Here is a 23,792-nt window from a genome sequence, read left to right on the forward strand (position 1 = left end):
GAAATACTGTTTATCATCGTAAAGAAGCTTACAACTTGATGATGGAAGTAATAAAATGTTTGAAATTGTTAATACATCTAGAAATATGACATCACTGTTTTGCTGCAGGGAAACAAGAACAACCTTTGTGGTGGATGCTGTCAAATTCAACCAGGAAGCAAAATGAGAAAAAAAATACGAGAAACGTTAATTATATTTACTCTTTTATCAGTGTATTATCAGGGGTCATGCTTTAGCATTAAATATGATCAGTAGCATAGTATGATAAATAGCATATTATTATTATTATTATTTTGCTTTGAGTCTCAGTGAGGGAACTGCGGTTGGTATAATATTGATATCTTTTTTTAGCTTATAATTCAGTTGTTTTTGGCGCCCTCTAGCGAAAAGCAAAATACTTTTCTCTGGCCTCAAACCACCTTTAACCTGTTATTTTTAATCAATCAAAACGTAAAGGTGATGAGCACAAAACTCCTCATTCAGTGATTTAAGATATTTATTGATTAAATAAGTCGTTCTGCATAAAGAGTCCTTTTACTTTTGGTACTCGAGTAAAAATTTGAATGCATGATATTTACTTGTAACAGAGTATTTCCACACTCTGATATTGCTACTTTACGAGTACAACAGCTCTCCATTTCTCCCACCTCTGCTAATTAATCTGAAAATAAAATGTTGGCTCAATGTCCTTTGAAACGCGAGTTACTTCAGAGAAAAGCGAAAAACTACAAAAAGTCCCAGAATGCTTTTCGCCCCCAGAGCGTACCACCATAAACGAACGTCCGCGCGCGGAACGTTAGAGTCGATGTTTGTAAGCATTGCGAACAAGCTCTCTTTCGTATCCATATCCTCGTTTCAGCTGAAATAAAATCGTCTTACACTGTTTATATATTTCACATTTTCTTATTGTCACCAGCGTTGAAGTTCGCCGGTGAAAAGACTTTCCCGGGGATGGGACGAGAGGGGGGGGACTATTGACGGTGTAACACCAGGCTTGAGAAGAGGACGCCGCAGAGTTTCTTTGACGCCGCTCATCCTCTTCTTCATTGTCGTTTTGTTTGAGCTTCGTTCTCCGTCAGATTACTCACATTTTATCCGCCGTAGATGAGTCGCAGAGGAGACAGGGACGATGACAGCTGCAGTAAACGGAGAGTGGCGTATGTCTACAGCCCGGACTACTTGAAGACTTGCGACTCTTTATCCAAAGTGCCGAAGCGGGTGAGTTGGACCGAAAGAGGCGTTTGCTCTCTAGCTTGACACTGATGTTATCGTTGTCCAGTCAGTGTTTTTATCTCGTCGTTTATTTCCAGGCGAGTATGGTCCACTCACTGATAGAAGCATATGGACTCCTTGAACACATGAGGTGGGTGGTGTTTAACAGCTGTTGTCAGTTTTCTAACGTAAACAAAGACAGCAGGGAGATTAAAACAGATTTTTGTCAAAGAGAGATGGCCTCGCGTGTTGCACAGACGTAGCCTGCTCAGCTAGAAGTATTTATTCTGTTGATTTATTTTCTATAGGCAGCCTGTACCTTTAATATGATTTCGATTTCCCTTCGTTTCCAGCACCATTAAACCTGGACTGGCCACCATAGAGGAAATGGCCAAGTTCCACACAGACTCTTACCTGGAGCATCTTCACAAAATCAGCCAGGATGGAGACAACGACGACCCCCAGTCAGTCGACTACGGCCTGGGTGAGACCTGTCAAGATTACGTACTCATGTCTGTCTTCTCATGTCTCTCTTCTCTGATCCTTCTCATCCTTCAGAAACAGATTCACCACCAGTATTTTGTATTGAATTTCCCTCGGGATCAATAAAGTATCTATTTATCTATCTAGCTGGTGCTCATTGCAGCCTAATATAGAGCCGTGGCCTAGAGGTTGGAGAAACGGCTTGTGATTGGAAGGTCGCTGGTTCGATTCCCCACCGGATGGGCAGGAAAAATTTGAGTGTGGTGGAGTGATTAATGGGAAAAATGCTCCCTCCATTAGCTGGCTGATGTGCCCTTGAGCAAGGCACGTAACCCCCAATTTGCTCCCTGGGCGCTTGATGCAGCACACTGCAGCCCACTAATTTGCCAGGTGTTGCATGTGTGTTCAAGTCAGGATGGGTCAAATGCAGAAGACAAATTCAGTGTGTGTGTATGTAAAAATGCCAATAAAACGATTCTTCTGAAAAATAAAAAATGGAGGGATTGAAGAAGAGCAAAGTCAGGTGGTGAAGAGTCCCACAGACGCTTTGGGCAACATCTGTTTGTCTGCAGCAGGGGGCGCTGTTACACAAGATACCAAAGTGCACCTTCAAGGTTTTCTAATAGTTTTAGTGTGGGTGGGACGCTGTCAAAAAGATCCCACCCTGGCTTGTTGTTTCTGGATGAGTTGGTGCTAAAGTCCATCTTTTTCCGAGGTTTACTTTTCCAGCTTTAGGTTAATCCTGAAGTTCACCCTAACTGTTGTCATGTCCTTGACTCGTTCCCTTTCAGTCATTCGCCATCGCCCAGCTTTGCTCTTCTTCTGTCACTTCCTCCTTTTGTGCTGAACACACCTTTCCCTGGTTCATCCTCCCGTCTTGTTCCAAAGGCAAACTGCTCCTCCTTTTCCTGCGTGAAGACATTTCTCTCTCCACCTTGTGTCCGATTAATTTTATGACTCACTCACTTTTTTCCATCGATCACATCTATTTCCATTTCCATTGCTGTCTTCCTCCCTTCCTTTTTGTCATTTCTCATTTTTCACCTCCCTTTCCCAGTCTAATTCATTCCTCCGCTTCCCTCAATTTTTCTTTCTCCTTTTAGAGTTGGGAATTGAATTGAAAGGTTTCAGTCGAGGGGAAGAATAAGGAAGGAGCGAATATATTTTCCACCGATAATGCTGTAGTTTTCAGTACATCACTCTGTCAAAAGAGCCGTGGTCATCATTTTTGATGCTCTGTTCTGCTTTGTTTCCATCTCTCCTGCAGGTTATGACTGTCCGGTGGTGGAGGGGATATTTGACTATGCGGCAGCAGTAGGGGGCGCTACACTCACAGCAGCCCAGTGTCTGGTGGACCAAAAGTGTGACGTGGCCATCAACTGGGCAGGGGGTTGGCACCATGCCAAGAAGTAAGGCCAAGTTCTGTTTATTTCTTTGGACATTTTTTTAGAATTGAGTTTCCCTAGGGATCAATAAAGTATCTATCTATCTATCTATCTATTGAGGCCATTGAATATGAAATCTTAGAACATGTTGGATACCACAATCTTATGGTCTACGCTCCTCCAGGTGTCTTCATCAGTTCCACTGATGGGCCTGAAGGGGGCGCCCCAGGCAAAGGTCAGACTTTCATAGGTCATTTTTTCATCCCCCCCTCCCCCGTCTGTCTCATAGGGATGAAGCGTCAGGTTTCTGTTATGTGAACGATGCCGTGTTGGGAATCCTCAGGCTGAGGGAGAAATACGAGCGAGTCCTCTATGTGGACGTTGACCTGCATCACGGAGACGGTAACCACACATGAGCAGTAGACTTCAGCGCCGACACTCCTTCTTTGGCCTGTCGTGTTTAGTCTGCCACGACGGTGATCAGGATGAAGTTCAGATCGTCGTCAGTTCAGTTCATTTGTCTTTTCTGTTGACCCATTACGATTTTACCTCCTGCCGCTCTCGCTGCAGGTGTTGAAGATGCCTTCAGCTTCACATCCAAAGTCATGACCGTCTCGCTGCACAAGTTCTCTCCTGGATTCTTCCCAGGTGGATCCCCGCATCTGTTTAAGGCGCAGTGTTGTTTTTTTTTTTGACATGCTCACTTAACATTGTGAGACAGTGTAAGATGAGTGTGTGTGTGTGTGTGTGTTTAGGAACGGGTGACGTGTGTGACACGGGCCTGGGTAAAGGCCGTTGGTACGCCGTGAACGTCCCGCTGGAGGACGGCATCAAGGACGACAGATACTACCAGATTTTCACCAGGTGCGCACACGTACATATACATCAAGTATGAGGAATTCCCAGTCCGAGGCCACCTTTTAAAGCATGTTTTCCTCATGTTTCACTGAGGAGAAATTCCATTTTCCCCTCCTTCTCCCGACCCCATCAGCATCCACAGAGCAGCGCCTTGCAGCTAATGCAGATTCAGTGTTTTTATCAGTTCGGCAGGGAGTTCCTCCCTGCGTGAGAGCACAAACGTGGGATTTTCCACTTGAAGGACCCCCACACACCCCCCAGACTGAACACTGAGAAGGCAAACCTGCTGTGGCTGAAAGTGGAAGTGTTGACATCCAGAGTTTATAAAGCGCTGCCCATGAAAACCCCAAAATATACAGTGAGGTTAAATCCGTGATTTTGAAACGCTGAGTTTGCCTGCAGTTTCTAAGGTCATGAAATTTAGATTTGGGTGAAAGAGAATAAGCAAACAAGTGGCACTTATCTCCGCTTAGTGTGATTGGCTGAGACGCTTGTCAGTAAAGCTAACAACGCGACTGGCAATTCAAAATCTGATCTCAGAAACACACCAGGAGACGTTGATGTTTTGATGTTGCCAACTAGTGGCTAATGCTGGAACTGCAGATTGTGAGTCCAATGCATTGGCCTCATTATTCATCCCCGGCTGCAAATTTGTACTGTAAATTTAACCCAATTTCACATTTTATCTTTCTTTATGCCAATTGAAGAATGTGAAGATCCAAAAATCCAGCAGTAGAACAAACCACTGATCTCCCTTCTGATTGGCGGAGCAGACCACACACTCGTGTCCCATCACCTTGGTTTAAAGTTAAAAACACACTGGCTGCTGATTGGCCCAGCCTGCACCATCGGCGGGTTAACCACCCTGCTGTCTCGTTTTTTTTGCAGTGTGATGCAGGAAGTGCGTGCACAGTTCAACCCCGAGGCGTTAGTGATGCAGCTGGGCGCCGACACCATGGCGGGCGACCCCATGTGCTCCTTCAACATGACCCCAGTGGGGGTGGGCAAGTGTCTGCAGTACGTCCTGGGGTGGCAGCTACCTACACTGCTGCTGGGTGGAGGTAGGTGGCGCGCGTGTGTGTGTGTTTATTGTTCTGGCTGATGTTGTGTTGATACATGTGTGAACTTTGTGTGTGTGTGTGTGTTATGGGTGTGTCTTCATATATGAGCGCATACGTGCATGTGTACTCGGTGTGTTAAGATATAATGAAAGTTTTTTGTGTGTGTTTGTATTTCTCAACAGTTCACTCAGTTGTGCACTATTGCACACACACACACACACACACACACCCCGTCCAGTGATCCAGACCCCTTCAGCCCTCGACCAGATGAGAGCTACTGCTTGTATAGCACAATGAAGCCATTTTACTCTAACTACAATCCCACCTCTCTTCCTTTCTCTCCCTCCCTCTCTGTCCTACATACTTTCTCTCTGTTATATCCTCCTGTCTTCTCGTCCTTCTTCTTCTTATTTCTACTCAAGTGCGCCCTCTTCATCCTGGACTCCTTTTCTCATCCCGTGTGTGTGAGAGAGAGAGAGTTGGTAACTTTTCTCACCAAGCATTTTGTCCTGTTGGCTCCAGTCAGGAAGTTGTGCTAGATTCTTCTTCTCTCCTTTTCATTTCCCTCTTAATGTTCACTGTTTTCACCTCACGTCTTCGTCTTGACGTCATGTTTATGTATCCCTCTAACTCGCCGTATAAACTGAAGTGAAACAGTTCAACAGCTTGTCTGTGGTCAGGCAGACTTTTACAGGTTTTTGATTGATTTATTTTTTTATTCTTTTGTTTTTGTTTTTTTAAATATTTTTTCTATGTGACAATAAAATAACAGATCTCTCGTAAGTTTCCTGTTCACGTCTTCCTCTTTCTCTCCAGGTGGTTATAACCTGGCCAATACGGCGCGTTGTTGGACCTACCTGACGGCGGCGGTGCTGGGAAAGACTCTTTCCTCTGAGATACCAGACCACGAGGTATGACAACACACACACACACACACACATGTGCACATGAACACAAACGTGCTCATTCATTGTGCTCTGTCACACAAAGTCACAGACACACACACACACACATATAAAAAAACAAACGCACCCCCTTGTGTTCACTATCTGCTGAGTCACTGCGTCTAATCAAAGATGGCCGCCTACTTCTCAATAAAGGGGTTTGTCTTCAGGTGACTCGGACTCTGAGAGTGTGTGTGTATGTGTGTGGGCTACTAGTGTTGACAATTCCTCGCAGTCTGCTTCATCTAACACACACTCCTCTCCTTACATCTTATTCGGCATTTGTTTTTATATTTTGGCAGAAATGTAAATTTTAGCGAAAGGTTATTGTTTTTTTTTCCCATTTCCCACCGCACTGGTGCCAAGTCCTCTCTGCCATCGTGCCGAATCGGGGAAATTCGCCGGTCGAGTGTCTGGCTGGAACAAAATGAAACTGATTTAGGTTTTTGACTCGGCTGTTAACACTCATTCCTTCCCTTGTGGTCACATATCGGTGAGAAAATATCCTGAAGTCAAGGCTCACTTACACACTTTTTCCAGATCTTTCCGCCGTATCTCATGGCCTCCTGTTCATTAGAGGACGGCTGGACAAGAATCTGCGTCTTTCCCTTTTGGTGACACCTGAGCAAGTTCCATCTTTCTTCCAAGAAAGATGTGGGACATGTTCAAAAGCATGTTGGTCAGTCCATTTTTTTTATTTACATTAAACTAATGATAAAACTTTTTCACATTATGAAACATATCCTCCAGTTTGATGTGAGAGCTATAAACCGAGACCGGCCTACCGACAGATCAGTGACACAACATGTAGGTTCTGCTTATTGCGGGTCAGAGAGAATCACACTTTAAGGAGTGTTAACTTTAAGGGGTCATTTGCAGTAACTCGGGCGTAATATTGATGTAAGCAAATGTACAAACCGAGTGAAAATACTTTTTTTTTTTATTTATGAGGAAGGAAAAAGTCCTCATGATTTGTTTGCAAAGGAAAAGATGTGTGACCACTTAGACCCATTTCCTCATTATGTCGACTGTTAAATCAAATAGACTCATCCTCGCTCTAAATGGAAACCAGTGGACCAATCTGTCTTCTTACTGCTGTACTCTCCATCTCACACACACACACACACACTCTCACACACACAAAGAGACTCTTTCTGCAGCTACAGAGGTTTGAACCTCGTCTTGGTCAAATGTAATGAATAGCTCTGTGTGTGTGTGTGTGTGTGTGTGTGTGTGTGTGTGTGTGTGTGATAAAGGTACCTCTTGTTTCTCCTCGCTCGTCAGTGTCCACTGGCCCTAAATAGCCTTTGACCTCATTAAGAAGCTCTCACTGAAAACAAAGCAACTATCAGTGCGGGCAGCTGCCACAGATGACGAGAACACACACACACACACACACACACACACACACACACACACACTTTTTCTCCCTGAAATCAAAAAGATAAGATAAAAAACACTCTAATGACTTTTCCTAACCTGAAAATTAAAGTGGTTATTAGCTTCTTTTTCCAGTTTAGAAAGTAACAGAGATTCATTTTTGAAGGTCAGTTTCTACTAGAGTCATATCACGTGTGTGTGTGTGTGTGTGAGTGGGTGAGTGAGTGAGTTTGTGGCTCGGTCTGTGCCCGTTGTGCTCGATAAGAGGGGCATTTATCCGTGATGACCAAGCAAAGCTGAAGTTCCAGTGACGCGGGAACAAAAACTACCTTTGTACCCTTTGTGTGTGTGTGTGTGTGTGTGTGTGTGTGTGTGCGCGCGTGCACCCCTCTGCTGTACTGTAGACAAAAATCACATGAATGCACACATTCATTACAGTCAGATAAGGCGCTGGCCTGTTTTATAACTTTTTTTGCGTTTCATTGTGTGATAAGTTGCCTCCAGTGTGGAGGAAACAAACGGGAAATCATCGGTTAGCTGAAGCCGCACCGAGTCAAGTGTTTCATTGATGAAAAACGTCTTCGGATGTGTCCTTGATTGACAAAATGTAACCAATGATGCCTCATCTAGTTTCAAACATCCAGAAAACTGCCACTCCAAATAGTTCAGTTTGTTTCATTTGCTCCGATCGCACTGAACTCAATCCAAACAAAACTGCCTGGGTTTGATTTTCTTTTAAATATTTTGTCCAAAGTGTTTATTTTTAATGATGTCAACTTATCTTTTTCCCCCTCCGTAACCACGAGAGGGTGAGTGCTCAGTTTTTGGCTTGTACAAACACCCGGACTGACTGATTAAAAATAGCAGGCTAAAAAACACAAACATTAGTCAGAGTCGACCAGTCACATTCAACAATAGTGCTGTAATATTCACTGATTACCAGACAAAATATTACACTGCAGATAACCCACACAATGGCCCTGCTTCTGTCGCACTTATTATGCCACGGTATCTTATAAAAACACAAGTGAAAGTCCCTGTTGTCGTTCGAACCAGGAATGGAGCCGCCGGATCGGCAGTCATTAACCCTCCCCGTTGACTTGTATTGTCTGTTAGCGTTTAGCTGCTCCTGATTGACCTCCCTCTCATTGTGTGAGGGCGGTGGAGTCAATCTGCATGTGAATCTGAGGGCAGCAACACGGGGCTCGCTGAGAATAACCACAGAGGTCAAAGTTCAGTTGGTGCTACTGATTGGACAGTCATGTGGGGGGGTTTTTTGAAGAAAATGTCACTTATCTCACTTGCTGTTATTACATCTCCAAGATCATTTCTTTGCAAAGTTTGATGCTCTGCCTTTGACCTTTTTAGATGTAATCACAGCAGCGGCAGTGCAGCACAGAGACTCTTGGAAAGTTCACATGTAATTTACCAAAAGGTGAAAAGGGAGGCTATCATGTCTCCAGAGTGACTTACTTTGTAGTAAAAGCATTAATTTTGATCATTATTTGAGACATTATCCCTCAGTGCGAAAGGCTTGCATTACAAGTCAGTTAACAGCAGCCTTCTTTCACCCAAGTTTCCCATTTTGTGTCTTTTGCCAACGCACGGCATGCTAGCAAACTTGGACGTCTAAATGAACCCAGAAAAACATGCCAATAAAATGATAAATATGCTATTATTGAGTTCCCAGAAGTGGAATTCGGGTGCAGCAGCAGCACAAAACAAAAACAGGTGTTGGTAAATAGAGAAAAATAATGAAATAAATCATACATGAAAGCAGTGCCAGTGTTAGCATGTTAGCACAGTTAGCAAGTAAATGTTTCTGTCCCCTGCAGCTAATTGGAGGGATCTTAAACAGATTTGGCTGAGTGGTGCTTTTCCACACTGATGAAGTGTTGCCGTCCACTTGACTTCCTTCTGTGCTTCAGCGTGCCCCACCCCAAACACCTCCTCTCCTCTGATTCTGTTTTTGATTTTTGTTTTCCCAGCAGCCGAGTTCCTCCCAGTCGTGCTGCTCCAATAAAACACAAACCACACGTCCAAACTTCCTGCGGCTGCCATCGGGCCTGCACGCATACACTGCGCTCGCAGCGCCGCTGGTGTGAACCCAGCTCACATCCTCCGTCACTGTGACTTCCCCTTGTTTCTGTCGCTCCTCTCTTTCCTGTCTCCACTGCGAGCCCATGAAGAACACACTGGATGTGCTAAAAACTTTTCCCAGAAACTGGCAGCTGGATGTGGAAAAATGAATTCAGATTTGATAAAATGCTTTTAACCCCTAACACGACTCCAGGGCGACTTGAAGCCATTTCAGCAGTCCCAAAGGCTTCACTTCCTAGATGTCCAGGATTTTGATCATGAACCGCAGTAGATCTACAAAGTTATGTGTCATTGTCCTGCATAAGGAAGCTTCGTGCATCCCAAAATCCAGAGGAGCAGGAGGTCGAGTGCAGACCGCAGAGCTTTTAGTCCTGCGACCCCACAAAGGTCAAATAAAGGAGGCTGTTTTTGTTTCTCTGTTACGTTTTAATGTTTAAAGCATTTTCTGGAGATCAGACAGCAGACTGGGATGTGAAATAAGGAACAGCAAGTGACACGTAACTGAGGTCATGTGGAGGTTTCAGACTTACTGCAGTGTCACTGACCAGCTTATTTGTTTTCATTTTTACATGCGTAAGTATTTTCCAACCAGCAAGAGGACATCTGAGAGCGTGACAGAAATAAAAACACATGGGTTGAAAACCGATTTCAGTGCTCAACGTGTAATTTTGTGCCGCTGGTGGTCAATCAAAACAAGAACCAGAGACAGTCTGATGACGTTGCGAGGTGCTGTGGGATGATGGGACCTGTAATCTTCATTGTTAAACGACCACCTCTGCCATTTTCTTTAAAGGTTCGGATTCCTTCGGTCTTCATTCGCTTCGTTAGGCTTTTAGCGAGAGGTGAATTATCCCCAGAGGTCTGATAATTAAAACCGAGAAAACGTCGGGGGGAAAAAATCTGTCATCTGGTTAAAAGTTGTAGTTCAAAACAAAAATCTAAAAAGTGATGCACGTGGAAAAGTGGCTGACTCTTTGGGAGCCGGTTTGTGATGTCGTTTGCTTTTCCAGACGGTTGTGGCACTGAAGATCTGGTCTGAACATCTCGTGTATTTCGTTTCAGTGTTAACCCGATAATCAGACAGATGTGAACAAGCGCTTTTCGCTTTTTCACGGCTTAAACTTCGGGGAAAAAATCTGTGTGGACTGTTGTTGCTGTGCAGACAGCAACGATGACGGACATGAAGGAATTTTCTCTATCATCAGCCCAGTCTTCTCCATGGTGAGAGCAACACAAATAAATACGAATGTGTATCTGTCTCAGAGCCACACAGGAAGGGAGGACATCTCTGGTCCCAGATTGGCAGCGGGGAAGCGTCCCGCCTCTTTACTTCCTACTTCCTCTTTTCCTGTCTGCAGCCACTTCCTGTCCTGCCCCTCTCTGCCGTCAGGGATGTGTTGGCTCCCGGAATCACGGGCTCAATCACCGGAAACATCACTGGAGCAGACTGTGTGTGTGTGTGTGTGTGCTCCCGAGGGGAATTTGTCCATTTGCAAAATGACAGAGAAAAATGTGCTGTGAAGAAGCTGATTATTCAACTTCCAGCCATGTTTGTTAATCAAAGTAGCTGCTGCTGTGGGTTACTTGGCTGAATCGTTGTCGGGGAAAGCGGTTGGTGGTGGTTGGTGGTTGTTGGGGTGTACCAACCAACAATCAGCTGAAAGAGTTGGTTTCCTGTCTTGTTTCCTTTCGGGGAACCGTGTCTCTGTTGCAGTTGTCCCTTCGATGTCAAGTTCGTGGGCGGATTTGATCCGACAAGATGAAATCATCATTCTTCATTTTTATTTTCCTATCAGACTACAAGCTTTTGTAGACCCCAATGCTCCTGTGTTTGTGATGAACTCTTGAGGTTTTCCTTTCCTTTTGCCGTTGGAGTTTTGCGAAACACCTGCTCGCCTGGGCTTGAATCAGAAATCCCAGGTTCCCTGTCAGCTTTCCAAATGTTTCAAAGACTCACAAACACAACCGATGCCTTAAAAGGAGAACTGACAGACGAATGTGGTGGAGGAGAAATGATGGATTGATGAAGAGGTTTTCAGGGTGGGAGTCAGTCCAGATGCAGGGAGGGAGAGGGGAGGCGTACGTGCTCTGTGTGACCGTGGCTTGGGCATCGGCCCGTTTTTCTTTCCTTGTTGAAAGCATTTATTAGATAGCGGCTTGATAGCAGACAGAATCCATTTGTTTTCCCCGAGACGTTTTCCCCTCCGCTGTGCAGCTCGGCATCCTTCATAGCTGGAGATCGCTGTGAAAACAAACATGCACGCGCGCACACACACGCACAGCTGTTCACAGAGGAGCATAAAACGTCTTCACATACACGTACTTGTTCTATCTTTTAACGCCCATATAAGCTTACAAATGTCCAAGTGCTGTTACCGTTCTACTACAAGGGCTGCTGTAACTGATGCTGTTAACTCTAACACATACTGCGAGTACAGGTTTATTACTTCTGCTCTCTAAAGGTAAACCACTTTTGAACCAGACCTCCTCCTCCTCCGGCAGCCATCCAGTGTGTCTGAGCCATCTGGGGACAGCCTGTTTGCAGCCCAGCAGGAGAGATGCTCTGTGGTGTGTTAGCATTTTTTTTTAAGTGTAACTGCACAATGAGCAAGACACACACTTGTTCGTTTGTGAGAGAATCTGATGTTTTTCACATCACAGACGATGAGCAGTGACATGTCAGATAAACACCACGAACCACGAGCACCTGACACAAGATGCTTTGCTTTGAACTGAACAACCACCACAGCGATTTCTGCTGCACTGCACTGAGCTGTGGATGTGCTGTTTGATGTAACGCTTCCTAAGAATATTAAAGGTGAGGGTGTAGACAAACGTATGAGCAGTATGATGAATGATAATCACCTCCGTAAATGTTATTTTTCCTTCTTTTCTTAGATTCGGGTCAAGGCCTGTGAGTCTCGCACAAACAGGCTCATGCGAGCAGTGAGTGATGGGCAGAGGGTCCATGTTAAGGACCATGGTAAATAATCGGAGACCTTCCACCGTTTATCTCCCGGTCCGTCTCTGCCAGAGACGCTGGGGCCAGTCGGCGGGTATTTTCTGTCTCTCGACCTTGTCCGGGTGACGTAGGTCCACTGCGTCACCGGATCGAAATCCCAGCGTTTTGCAGCGTCTTTCGCTCTCCTTCTGCAGGTCCTGGTGGTCTAAAAATGATTAGGAATATTACAGAAATATCAGAGGACGATGAGTGTTTCTTTGACCGCACCTCACTCTCTCTCGCTTCCTTTTGCTCGCTCTCTTCTTCCTCCCTGTGTTCATCCAAGCCAAACAAACAGGCAGCAGGAGACTGTGTGTACGACTCGTGTGTGTTTGTGTGTGTGTGTGTGTGTTGCTGGACAGCAGGAGACGGAGCACTGGGTTCATGGGAATACATAGCGGGTGTGCGTGTGTGTTTAGTAACTACTCTCATATTGAGCTCTGTTGAGACCGGAGGTAAGACACAGAAACTCATCGGAGCTAATTGGAAACAGAAACACACACACACACACACACACACACACTCGATGCATGTGCTCACACCAGCCAATATCACACAAGCAGTCACTCAAGCTCTAACCTTCATCTACCATCACTGAACCAGCATGCATTTCATTTCTCTGACTCACACTCACTCACTCTCTCACACGGGGCTATTAAATAAAGACAGAGTAGTCTTTGTCTTACAAGTACACAAAAGTATACCCCTGCTGCATGTTGGCTCAGCTGTGTTTGTGTACATCTGCTGTGTGTGTGTGTGTGTGTGTCTGAAGTTTGACATCCATCTAATCCACCGAAGAGTGGATTCTGTCCAGAACGAGATGTTTCTGTCTTTAAAATGGCCGTGGCGTTATTGTAGAGATCACTGGATGTTTGCAGAGTCCCGTCAGCAACTTAAAGGAGCAGTCCGACTTGCCCTGTGGAGTGTTCGCTGTCTTTACTTCAAATGTGACATGATCAATGCAAATTTAAGCAGTGAAACCAGGAGTTGATAAATTGATTAGCAGAGGGACAGAGCTCAAGTCTTAAAGGATTTGCAGCTTTTCCCTGTAGTGCTGAAAACTGATGGGACGAAAGAAGCAATCTGAAGACCTCCCACGGTTTAGTCTGCTGTGGGTACATACATGTCTGTGTGTGGAGGAGAAGATCCCTCTTTTTCTCAGTGCCTCTTGCCTCCAGGGTTACGGATGCAAACAAAAACAAAGTGCTGGTTGGCACAAGACGGGACATATTTGCTAGCTTGTGAGCGGGAGACGATGTTGTGCGATTTGGTTTGCATGCTGTCGATCTTTCACTTTCGTGCCTCAGCTTTTAAACCGAATGTCGGATAAATGCATGAGACTGTAGAGGCAAACTTTTTATATATGCATCGCGGGTCTGTTGTTTTTAAGGTTCGTTCGGTGTGTGTTGCGCCGAGTCTTCAGAGTCCAAGGCTTTCACAACAGTTGCCACGAGTGGACTGACGCACTTGTGGTCAGGCCTGGCCTCCGAGTTTGTTTTGCTCTCATGGCACTGAGTCACGGCTCGGCAAATTCCCTGCAAATGTGTTTTTTTAAACTGCTCTCAACGTGCTCTGGTTTTAACTTCTGGTTGAACCCTCCCTCTGGATTTCCACTGTTTTTGGCTGGTGTTGTTTCATGGAATTTGCCCGAGTCTGCATGAAATGCCAGGAGCCCTTTGGTATTTGCTGAAATCATATCAGGCTTTTTTTTTTTTGGTTCATGTTGGTGAGGCCCAGACTGTCCAGTGGAAGTTGATTTGTGGTTCCTCTTCTGTGTTCTGTGTTACATTTTCTGTCTGTGCATGAACCAGACTAGACTGTCTTGTGCATTTGTTTGTGATAATGCAGCCTCTAGACAACACATTGACATCAGAAAAATAAGAAACATGTGTCCCTGTGAAAGCTCTGGTGTTTTTGGGGGTTATTTTGTTGTTGTTGTTGTTGTTTTTAGACCCACCAGTGCCTCGACTGTGGGGATTTTACTGTCAATTCATCAATCAGTCTGTCAGACGGTCCGCCAGTTTGAGATATCTCAATTAATTCCTTCCAAATTACCATGAAAGTTCTTATCACACTGATGTTGGCACATTTTCTGATTGGTTTTAATAAGTTGTTTGATGTTTAAAAAAGAGGCAAGACAACATGACTGACCGCTGAGTGCTGCTCCTGATTGGGTTAGATGGCTGTATGGGCGGGAACTCAGTCACCACTGCACAGACTCTGGCTCCAAATGACATCACCAGAACAAGATGGCAGCGCTCGTATCAGGGATGTTTTAGCTGCAATTTTGCCAAGCGGGAGGAATTAGAGATGCAGCGTCCATCTTTATTTAAGTCAGTAGTTCACTGCTGCTACTTTAAATACTGTACATTTGTATGATTCACAATACAGGGTAAAAAAATTTCAAAATTTTATCCAGAAAGAATGAGTAGATAGTTGGTTGGGCAAGAGTGTGTAGCTCAATATTCTGAGTCTTTGATGTTTTCCAATGTTGTGAATTTCTTTCTTTTTTTTTTTTTAAATTGATCCCTGAAAGCCTGTATAAATATTCATCAGCAGTCAGTTTCACAATCCAATGCTTCAAAGCCCAAACAGAGCTTGAAATTTTCCAGGAAAGCAGCTGCATTCTTTATAAAAGAGACAAAGAGGAGAAAGTGTACTTTGGCGTTCTGCTGCATCGACGGCGTGCAGATGTGAGGGATGAAGAGTCTGACGGTGGATAAGAAAACGAGAACAGAAACAGCATTTTAAGACCCATAAATCCAGAAGTTTGTCATACTGATTGCTGCGATGTGCCTCAGTTTTTTACAGAGTACGGACCCGACTACTCGCTGGAGATAAGCCCGAGCTGTCGGCCAGACCGTAACGACACCAAACACCTGGACCAGGTCATCAGCACCATCAAAGGTGTGTGTGTGTGTGTGGACGTGCAGATGCACAGGTGCGTCTGCTTGTGTGCGTGTGTGTGCAGGGTAAACAGGTGGGCGTGTGTGTTTGTGCGTGTCTCCCTGAACCCTCGCTCACCTGAAGTCCTTTTGTCTCCGCATGGCTCTTTTTATGTGCGGTTTCATGTGTCTGCTCTTGTTTCTATACGTCTCTGTGTGGGATGAAAGTATGGCTTGTTCCTCCTCTCACCGCCGCCCTCCCTGTGGCTCTTAACATCCTTTTGTGTGTGTGTGTGTGTGTGTGTGAATATCCTGCTGACCCTGCCGTTTTACCCACAGAGTCTGGCTCTTCACACATGTGGTATTTCTTTCTCCTTTTTTCGCATCTTTCTGTTTCTATATGTCACTCTCCATGTGTGTTTGTATATTAATCCGTGTGTGTGTGCGGTTAAGCCTAAAGCCGGGCCTTTGGTCTCGGCACTGACAGCCCGCAGCACCCAGGAGACATCATCCGGCGGGGTGAAACGCAGGCGAGAAGTTGCGCTGGTGGAAGAGTTATTGTAAGGAGGTGAGGTCAGGAACGAGTGAGGAGTACGTCTATGAGTCGAGTTCATGTTCCGAGCATCAGGCTTTATATAGCCCCAGCTTTGAGAGCCTGAATTTGATCATTGGGTGCCTTATGAATGCAGAAGACCCGATGTGATGAAGTGGTAGCCGCAGACCAACAGGAAATCCTCCTTCCTTGGTTAAGAGGCTTGGAGGAATGACATACGGCCACGATCTGCTCACATCACCATGTTTTATGTTGAGAAGATCTATATTTCATTTTATTCCCTCCTATATTAAATCAGTTTGGAAAAGCTGAAAATTCGAGTCGGATTTTGTTTCCTCCAAACCACAAACTAGCTCCGTCCCGAAAGACATCGAACAGCGCAGCTGCGTCTATCATTTTGTTTGTCTCCCGAGAGCTGTCTGAAACGTTCTTCATCCAGTCTTGCTTCTGTAGTAACAGGGAGTCGGGTGCCTTGCTCAAAGGCTGCCGTTAGTTGCTGAGGAGGACGAGATCTCGTTTTCGTTCACTTTTCCGCCTTCAGGTTGCCTTCGGCCTGGTTGCTTTCCGTGTGTCCATGTTTTCCGACTTCTTCCATGTGCTTGAATACCCACAGCACATCTCCACAGCACAACGGTCGTTCATTAACAGTAGAACGCGGCTGCTGACTCTTAAACCACCTTCAGTGCATGTAAACGTCCCGATAACGACGTCCCAGGACAAATGGAGAAGACACACACTCTCCACGTACGCAGCTTGTGTGTAATACATTGGCTGATTGGGGGGAAATAAACTAAATTAATCAAGCGTGAACGCTCCTTTGGTTGCTCAGCACACGATGGGAGACTTGTAGCCAGTTTTAAGTTACATGCTAATGCATCAGTTGGCTTTGTGAAGCCCGTTTGCGTCCACGTGTAACGACCAGCATGGCGAGTAGTCATTGCTTTGGCAAAACAACAAACAACACTGAGGCAGATAATGAGTGATCACAGTGAGAGTCAGAGGTGACAGAAAGCCCTGATGACGTACTCAGCCATGTGTTTGAAAGGCTCAGTTTGGTGTTTGAAAAGTAGTCGGATTTTTTTCTTTTCTTTCTTTTTTGCTGTGGAAAACTTCAGCTCAGTGTGAACACAAAGCCAAAACAAAGAGAAAAATACGTGTTCTCAAATTTTAGCCACATTAGAGTGGACATGGTATCAATTAGCAACTGAAACTTCATGCATTTAAGCATCTTACTGGAGCTAACGACAATAGGAAAAACAAAAAATAAAAAGAAAGAGCGTGCTGGATGCAGCAGTGGTTTATACGAACGGCATTAAAAGTTCTCCACGCTGAAAAACCCCAGATCACAGCAAATCAGGGGAACAGGAGTTTATTTGACGAAATTCAGTTGGTCTGTTGGTTCGCATTAAATCATCACAACCGGAGGGGTTGAAAGTATCGCTGGTTTCCAGTCATACGGCTTTTATTAGGGGTGACGGAGGGAACGAGTGGATGAAGGGATGGATGGAGAGAGTGAAAAAAAAGAAAGGGTGGAGGGCAGAAATGAAATGCAGACAAGCCAAAGATGGAGAGAAAGCTGGAAGACGTGTCCCATCTGTCCGTCCAATCGGATCCCTTCCTCTCTTTCTTTGCTCTGTCAGAGTTGATTCAGCTTTTGAGGTTTAAGTATGTGCATTGACCCAATTGTTATTTATTGCCAGGATGTTGATGAGTTTATGTCCCCATCATCCTCTTCTCCTGCTTCCATTGAGGTTTTGGTGCTGGTTTCAACCTGTTAAATCTGTCTTATGTCCTTCTTTCTTTTGTCTGTACATATCTGCCTCTCTTTTTGAAACTTTTTTTTTCTTTAACGAAATGAGTTGTGTCACAAAGCGTCTCGCCACACAACAAGCAGACCTCAAGGAGAGGCGAGCGTATTGCAGTTTCAAATACCAGGAGTAAATGTGCGTGTCTTTTCGTCTCTGTCTCTGATTAAAGAAAAGCCTACATGTCTGCTAACTTAACTAATGCACACACACGAGTGCAGAATAAGGGTAGGATACCACACACACACACACACACACCTCGAGACAAACATATCCACATGACATCAGTGGGGTGTTTCTCTGGTTTGGAAGCGCCGCACTGCTTATAAACATCAGTTTCCCTGAGAAACTGGCCTGTATGAGTCTGTATGTTTGCATGTTTTGTGTGTGTGTGTGTGTGTGTGTGTGTGTGTGTGTGTGTGTGTGTGTGTGTGTGTGTGTGCCCCCACATTTGCTGTCCACTGGCACAAACTGACTGTGAAGATTTGAATCCTAGTAGTTTAAAAAAAAATCCTTTCGCAAGCATCACACACACCACGTGGGCACACTCAAAGTGTGTGTGGTGTGTTTTAATCATAACTACTTATGTTTTGTCCATAGGATCTCAAAATACTTTTAAACTTCCTTTGTTTTGTCGGCCGATTCAACTCTTGAGTGAATTTTAGCATATCTGTGCAGCAGTAGTACCTGAAGTACCTGAGGCCGAACCAAAATCATCAACAGTAGAAGCAAACATGTTTCCCTCACAGACATGCCAAACATTTTACTGTTGCCACAACAGGAAGTGGTCACGTCCGAACACGCTGAGGCTGGTTAGGCTTTCATGTTAGGCCTGTTTGTCAGGGGCGGCGGCGGCGGCTGTCGGTGCACCCACAGCTCTGCGTTTACCAATGATTTCCCCTGAGGCTGCATGTGTGTGTTCAGCTTCATCAGTGTGACGTTTGTGTGTAAACTGTGTGACTGTATCTTACCTGTGTGTGTGTGTCAGCATCTTCACGTCCTGCCGCTCCGACAAGACGCGCGCTACACATTCACACCGAGATGTACACATAACATGTTCGGAGAAGACGCACAAACAAGACAAATACCAAGAAATACACGCACGCACACTCATACGCTGCCACAGATGCTGTGATGGAGTGGTTATTGCAGGTAGTAAATATCCAAAGCCCACCGCGGACGCTCAGCGCCTCGGCAGGATTTACCGCCTCCATCTGGAAGACGAAGAGAAGCAGAGGGAGACGTGAAAGAAAAGTCAGCTTTTCACTCAACCTCATAAAGCACACGAAAATAATTCAAAGTGGCCGCCACGGGTTTCCAAAGCTCCGTGTGACATCTTCAGATTGCTGCAGCGAGAGAGGAAAAGAGAAGGACGACAGTACAAAATAACAAATGAAAGAGTTAGTAATCACTTTTTTAAACAAATATCCTGTTATCTGTGCCCCAGTCGGCGTTGCTGAGGGTCTGCTTGTGGCCGCTCTTCCTCTTTCCTCGTGCAGTTTTCCTGTTTTTTTCCCTCCTTGTCACAGTAGTTACTTTTTGCCATGTTTGCACCAGTTGCCCCAGAGACTCAGTCAGCAACTATCTGACCTGAGTTTCCTCGTGCGATCTGCGAAGCTCAGAGCCCAGTGTGATCATTTGCTGCCACGATAGCTGCTTTTGTAATTCCAGTTTACAGCATCGCCACCTTTGTTTACGGCACGACTCGAGCTCAGGAAAAAAAATAAACAAACAAAAATGACGGGAGTCCCTGCATTTGTGATTGGGTGGAAAGTCCAGGATTGAAATCTAAAACATAAAGAGGTCTGTAACAGTGTGGGACAGATGAGGTTTTTCCCAGAAAATGTTGCAGGCCATCTCATCTGTTTTAAAGAAATTACATATTTTTAAAGGAAATCCCCATCTTTATGGAAGAAAATGAACGTGCAAGTCGGATAACCGGGCGGTTTGATGCTGTTTTTAGTAGATTTAACTTCAGTTTTCCAGTAATGCCAGTCAGCTGTAACACCTTAACACCAAGTAAAGTTAAAACGACTGGAGCCTTAGATCTTTGTATTAGTAATGCAATTTAACAGACTGCTCATGTAGGAAGAATCACTACGGATTCACCACAGCCATTTGTGTACAATGAAAGGGTATCGGAGCTCATCTAACAGGGCTGTGGGGGTATGTTGTACAAAATAAAAAAGGTTTGGAGTAATGACTAAACCATGACGAAGTTTATCGAGGGCCAAAACTGCGGCACAAATCCTCCTGACACGATGAGGGAAGGTTTTGCCATTGTGGAAAGTTATTTTCTCCTCGCGCCCTGACAGTCGTGGGGTAAACAGTTAAATTACACGGTTCGTGTTACAGCTCGATGATTACGTTTGGCACAAGTTTTAACCAGGTTCAAGTTTTTGTCCAGATGACCGTGTGTCTGTCTGCCAACACGGTGAACTCGTTCAAATGGATTGGGAGGCTGCGTGCTGCGTGCTGCGTGCAGGCTGGTAAACATGAGCAGACTTTGTGCTTTCTGGGGTTTGATATTTCAGCCTGTGCTTGCATTCGGAGTCGCCTTCTCCCAGGTGATCCGCGTCCACAGGACAAACACGTGGGAGCATTCGAAGGCAGTTTGCTCTGGGATAAAGCCGCTGCTGCTGCTGCTGCCGCTGCTGCTGCTGCCGCCGCAGGCCGGGCAGGACAGGACTCCACTGACAGCTCCACAATGGCCGACAAACAGGACATCCTCCCTCAGGGCGTCAGTGCAACGGCTACGTTTGTCAGGGCAATTAGTCATTCACTCTGTGTGTGTGTGTGTGTGTGTGTGTGACATAACAATAGACAAACAAAGCAGCATTGTGTGCAGTGTTACATGAAAAGTAAACTGGCGACGAGACTTTATAATGCAGCCGTTGTGTGAGAACATTAGAGTGTGTGTGTGTCAGACATGGAGGGCCAATCTGTGGCCTCATGCAAATGAGCTGAGCGTTGTCATTTCCATATCGATTGGCCTTCTTTTTTTGCATGGGAGCAACGCAGCTCAACCGGGACAGATGCTATTTTGCATTTTAAGTGTGGCAAATGTGTGTATGTTAGGCGGGAGCCGTGTGACGATTTCGAAGACCGCGTTCAATCTCGAAGACCATATTAATGTCCTCTTCACCTTCAGTGTTTGCCTCTCTAAGACTTTAGCTGAGTGGGTAGACAAAGTACATTTTGCAGTTTTTGTTTTCTTTTCCTTTTTTTTTTTAAATCCATCCGAGACACCAGCGGCGTCACGATTGACCAGACGGTCTCAGAACTTAGATTCACATAAAGAGACCCCGATAGCGTTTTCTGGGCCTGATCGCCCACGCTCACACACGTATGCATGAGTGCATTTGCTTCCGTCTTTGCTTTGGTTCCTCCTGATGTCTCGTGTGTGTGTTTAGCCTCATTTTGTATCCGATTTGAAGTGATGAAGTTGACCCTTTTTTCCTTCCACATTATGTTTGTGCTCACCCCTGCCATTCCTCCCTCTCTCTCTCTCTCTCTCTCTCTCTCTTGCTCTTGTTTACAGGGAATTTAAAGAATGTGGTTTAAGAGTCAGCAGCCTCGGCCTCCTCCTCCACACACACGCTCACACACACACACCATGTTTCCAAGACCAGGTCTTCGCGCGGCGGCTTTAATGAAGACAATATGGAGTGGACCCCTTCGGCCCCGAGGCACGGAGCGAGCGAGAGAGGGATGAAGGCAGGAAAAAGAGAGCGAGTGAGCGTTTTGGAAAACATTAGCTGAGTGTTTCCAGGGAACAACAGTTTAATAAGGAGGAGGAGGAGGAGGGTGGGGGGTTGATGTGGTTACTCTGCAACGTTCACTGTTTTTAATTCTTTGTTTTGTTCAAAAAGGTGTTTGTGTGAATGAGAGAGTTTTGTGGTGAGTTCAGTGTGGGTATGTAAAACTGAATTACAGATGATTTTTTTTCTTTTTGTTGTTTTTTTTTTACGTTCAGTGCACCTTGAGTTGTTAGTATCAAGGGATGTGTTTGTGTACATCCTATCAGTTGGAGATGTTTTATAGCTAAATGGAAAAACAGATTCGTCAGGTGTCCGGTAAAGCGTTCACCTCGACGCTGCTGTGATTTCAGCCCCCTGAGGACGGATAAGCACTAAAACAGACACAAAGCCAAGGATCTCCAAACGCCTCGTCATACCGTGGGTTTCTGCACGGCCGCAGAAAGTCCTGAAAAGGACGTGAAGCGAATCTGTCTTGAGAAACTTTGGAAGCTCACAAATAAACAGGGTGGGGAAAACTTTGGAAAATAGCCGGTTACGCATCGCGGAAGTTGATTTGCTCAGCCGCATTGTTTAGACCTCTGGGCAAAATCTGCAAATTCAACATCTGGACAGAGTTTGGAATTTTAAATGAAAAATATGCAGGGAAAGTTTAAGTTGTTTTTTTTTTTCATCCCCTCCGCACAGACAGACAACAACAAAGATTACATGAAGGTTCAGCCGGTTTTACGTGTCTTTAACCTGTCAGGTGCGACTGGAGAAGGACTCCAAATCAGCTCATTTCAGATCAATAAACAAACATGGCCGCTGCTTTAAATGTATCCTTGGCAAGTCTTGAAATGTGGTGCTATTCTCCACCCTGAGCCACGTATCTCCCTTTGGGTTTCACTGCAGTTGGTCACTGAAAACATAGAAAGAAACGTTGTGAATCCACTCTGCAGCATAAACAACAACAACAATAATAATAAATTAATAAAACATGATCTCCGCTGTAGTTACCTTCAAATATAAGTAAAAAATACTTTGCTGTGGGTCGTTAAAATGCCTGAAACTGGATACAACTTACATCTGGTTGGTCCCATGTCTGTAGAAGTGTAGAAAACAGAAATTAAAAAACAAATCTTGTTTAATCCCCCCCACCGATCTGAAGTGTTTGTGATGTGGCACCTCAGTCACACTGCACAGCTTTAACCGCTGAACAGGGACCAGAATCCTCAAATCCTCTAACGAAGCTCAGGCGCGTGTGGGATCGCAACACGAGTGGAAAAAACAAGTGAGGGCTCGGTGTTTGGAAGCTGAATCTTTCCAATAAATCTGAACGATTGCGTCAATCAGTCCCAGTGTTCAGGGTCAAAACTCTTCTTTTTTTAAAATAAAAGTCTGTTTTATTTTGATCTTCGAAATAATAGAGCTTTCAGGCTTTCAGCAACATGTTGTGGTTTTCCTCCAGTCCCCCATACCTCCTCAGACTCCATCTGCTGTGGTCCAAAGCTCCTGGGAAAGATAGAAAGGTTTCTTTTGAAGTGTCAACACTTCTTCTCTGTTTTCTTTTAATTTTTCTTGAAGAAAAACTAAAGGAAAGCTCTGGCCGATTCTGCGGCTTCAAGAAGCTGCTGACTGAAAACATTTTTCTCTCTCTGTTTTAAAGGCTTCACTGCAGAGTTTAATTCCCAAAAGTGACAACACTTTTCCCGAAGCTGTAAACTCGCTGTCATTTCATCGAAATCTTTAAACGCACTGCAGATCGTCTTGAAATCTTGCGCAGGAATGTTTCAGCACAAAGTTCACCTGTCAGATTGCTCAAGAGCTTAAAATTATTTTTCCTTTTACGTGTCTGTGCCTTTGGTTTCACAGAATGACTTTTTAAATAAACAGTTTCCATGTTTTGATGTACACACCGCGGGCGTTTGTCGAACGGGAGGGAGTGTGTTGTTGTCATGTGTCTCTGCGGCATTTTAAGCTGTGATTTATGCAGCGTGGGCTGCTTAATGGAGAGCCTTAATGGAGAGCTTTTGAAAGAGGAGCCACAAATGTCGGCCCGTTTCCTTTAGAAGTGATGTTCCCCAAATTAATGGCCTGGAAATTCACACCAAATGTAGGAGTCACCAGTCAGAGCTGGCATGTGCTGAGCAGAAGGATCCCCTCTGATCTTTATGAACGCTGCTGCGGTCACCTCGGCGGTTTGAGCCCAACGTAGCCGAAGCAAATGAAACTCATTACACCGTTTACGAGTTCGGAAAAGGGGAGACGATTGAAATTCTATCTCATAAACTGGGAGGAGGCGGGTGGCGGGCGTTTACACAATGCCGGGCATGGGGCTGTAAACATGAGACGTGAGAGCCTTGTGTGTGTTTATGTCGTCTTCTT

At 45.1% G+C, this 23,792-nt stretch overlaps 1 protein-coding gene across 5 annotated transcripts in view; it reads left to right on the top strand.

Moving 5' to 3' along the window:
• Window positions 1-832: 832 nt before the first annotated feature.
• The window catches only part of hdac8 (histone deacetylase 8), a 31,913-nt gene continuing 8,953 nt past the window's right edge, over window positions 833-23,792 (top strand). For 2 of the 5 annotated variants that reach the window (XM_046379917.1, XM_046379918.1), the window contains exons 1-10: window positions 834-1,218; window positions 1,311-1,363; window positions 1,566-1,696; window positions 2,963-3,104; window positions 3,370-3,482; window positions 3,651-3,728; window positions 3,836-3,944; window positions 4,827-4,999; window positions 5,816-5,910; window positions 15,226-15,331. In XM_046379917.1, coding sequence (XP_046235873.1) covers window positions 1,105-1,218; window positions 1,311-1,363; window positions 1,566-1,696; window positions 2,963-3,104; window positions 3,370-3,482; window positions 3,651-3,728; window positions 3,836-3,944; window positions 4,827-4,999; window positions 5,816-5,910; window positions 15,226-15,331 — 1,114 coding nt within the window. In that variant the 5' untranslated portion in view covers window positions 834-1,104. Of the gene's footprint in view, window positions 1,219-1,310; window positions 1,364-1,565; window positions 1,697-2,962; window positions 3,105-3,369; window positions 3,483-3,650; window positions 3,729-3,835; window positions 3,945-4,826; window positions 5,000-5,815; window positions 5,911-11,885; window positions 11,916-15,225; window positions 15,332-15,796; window positions 15,878-15,998; window positions 16,156-21,208; window positions 23,319-23,792 lie in introns of those variants that run through there. The other 3 variants (XM_046379915.1, XM_046379916.1, XM_046379919.1) reach the window with 3 other exon arrangements.

This window comes from Scatophagus argus, chromosome 23, assembly GCF_020382885.2.
Source record: "Scatophagus argus isolate fScaArg1 chromosome 23, fScaArg1.pri, whole genome shotgun sequence".
NCBI lineage: Eukaryota > Metazoa > Chordata > Actinopteri > Scatophagidae > Scatophagus > Scatophagus argus.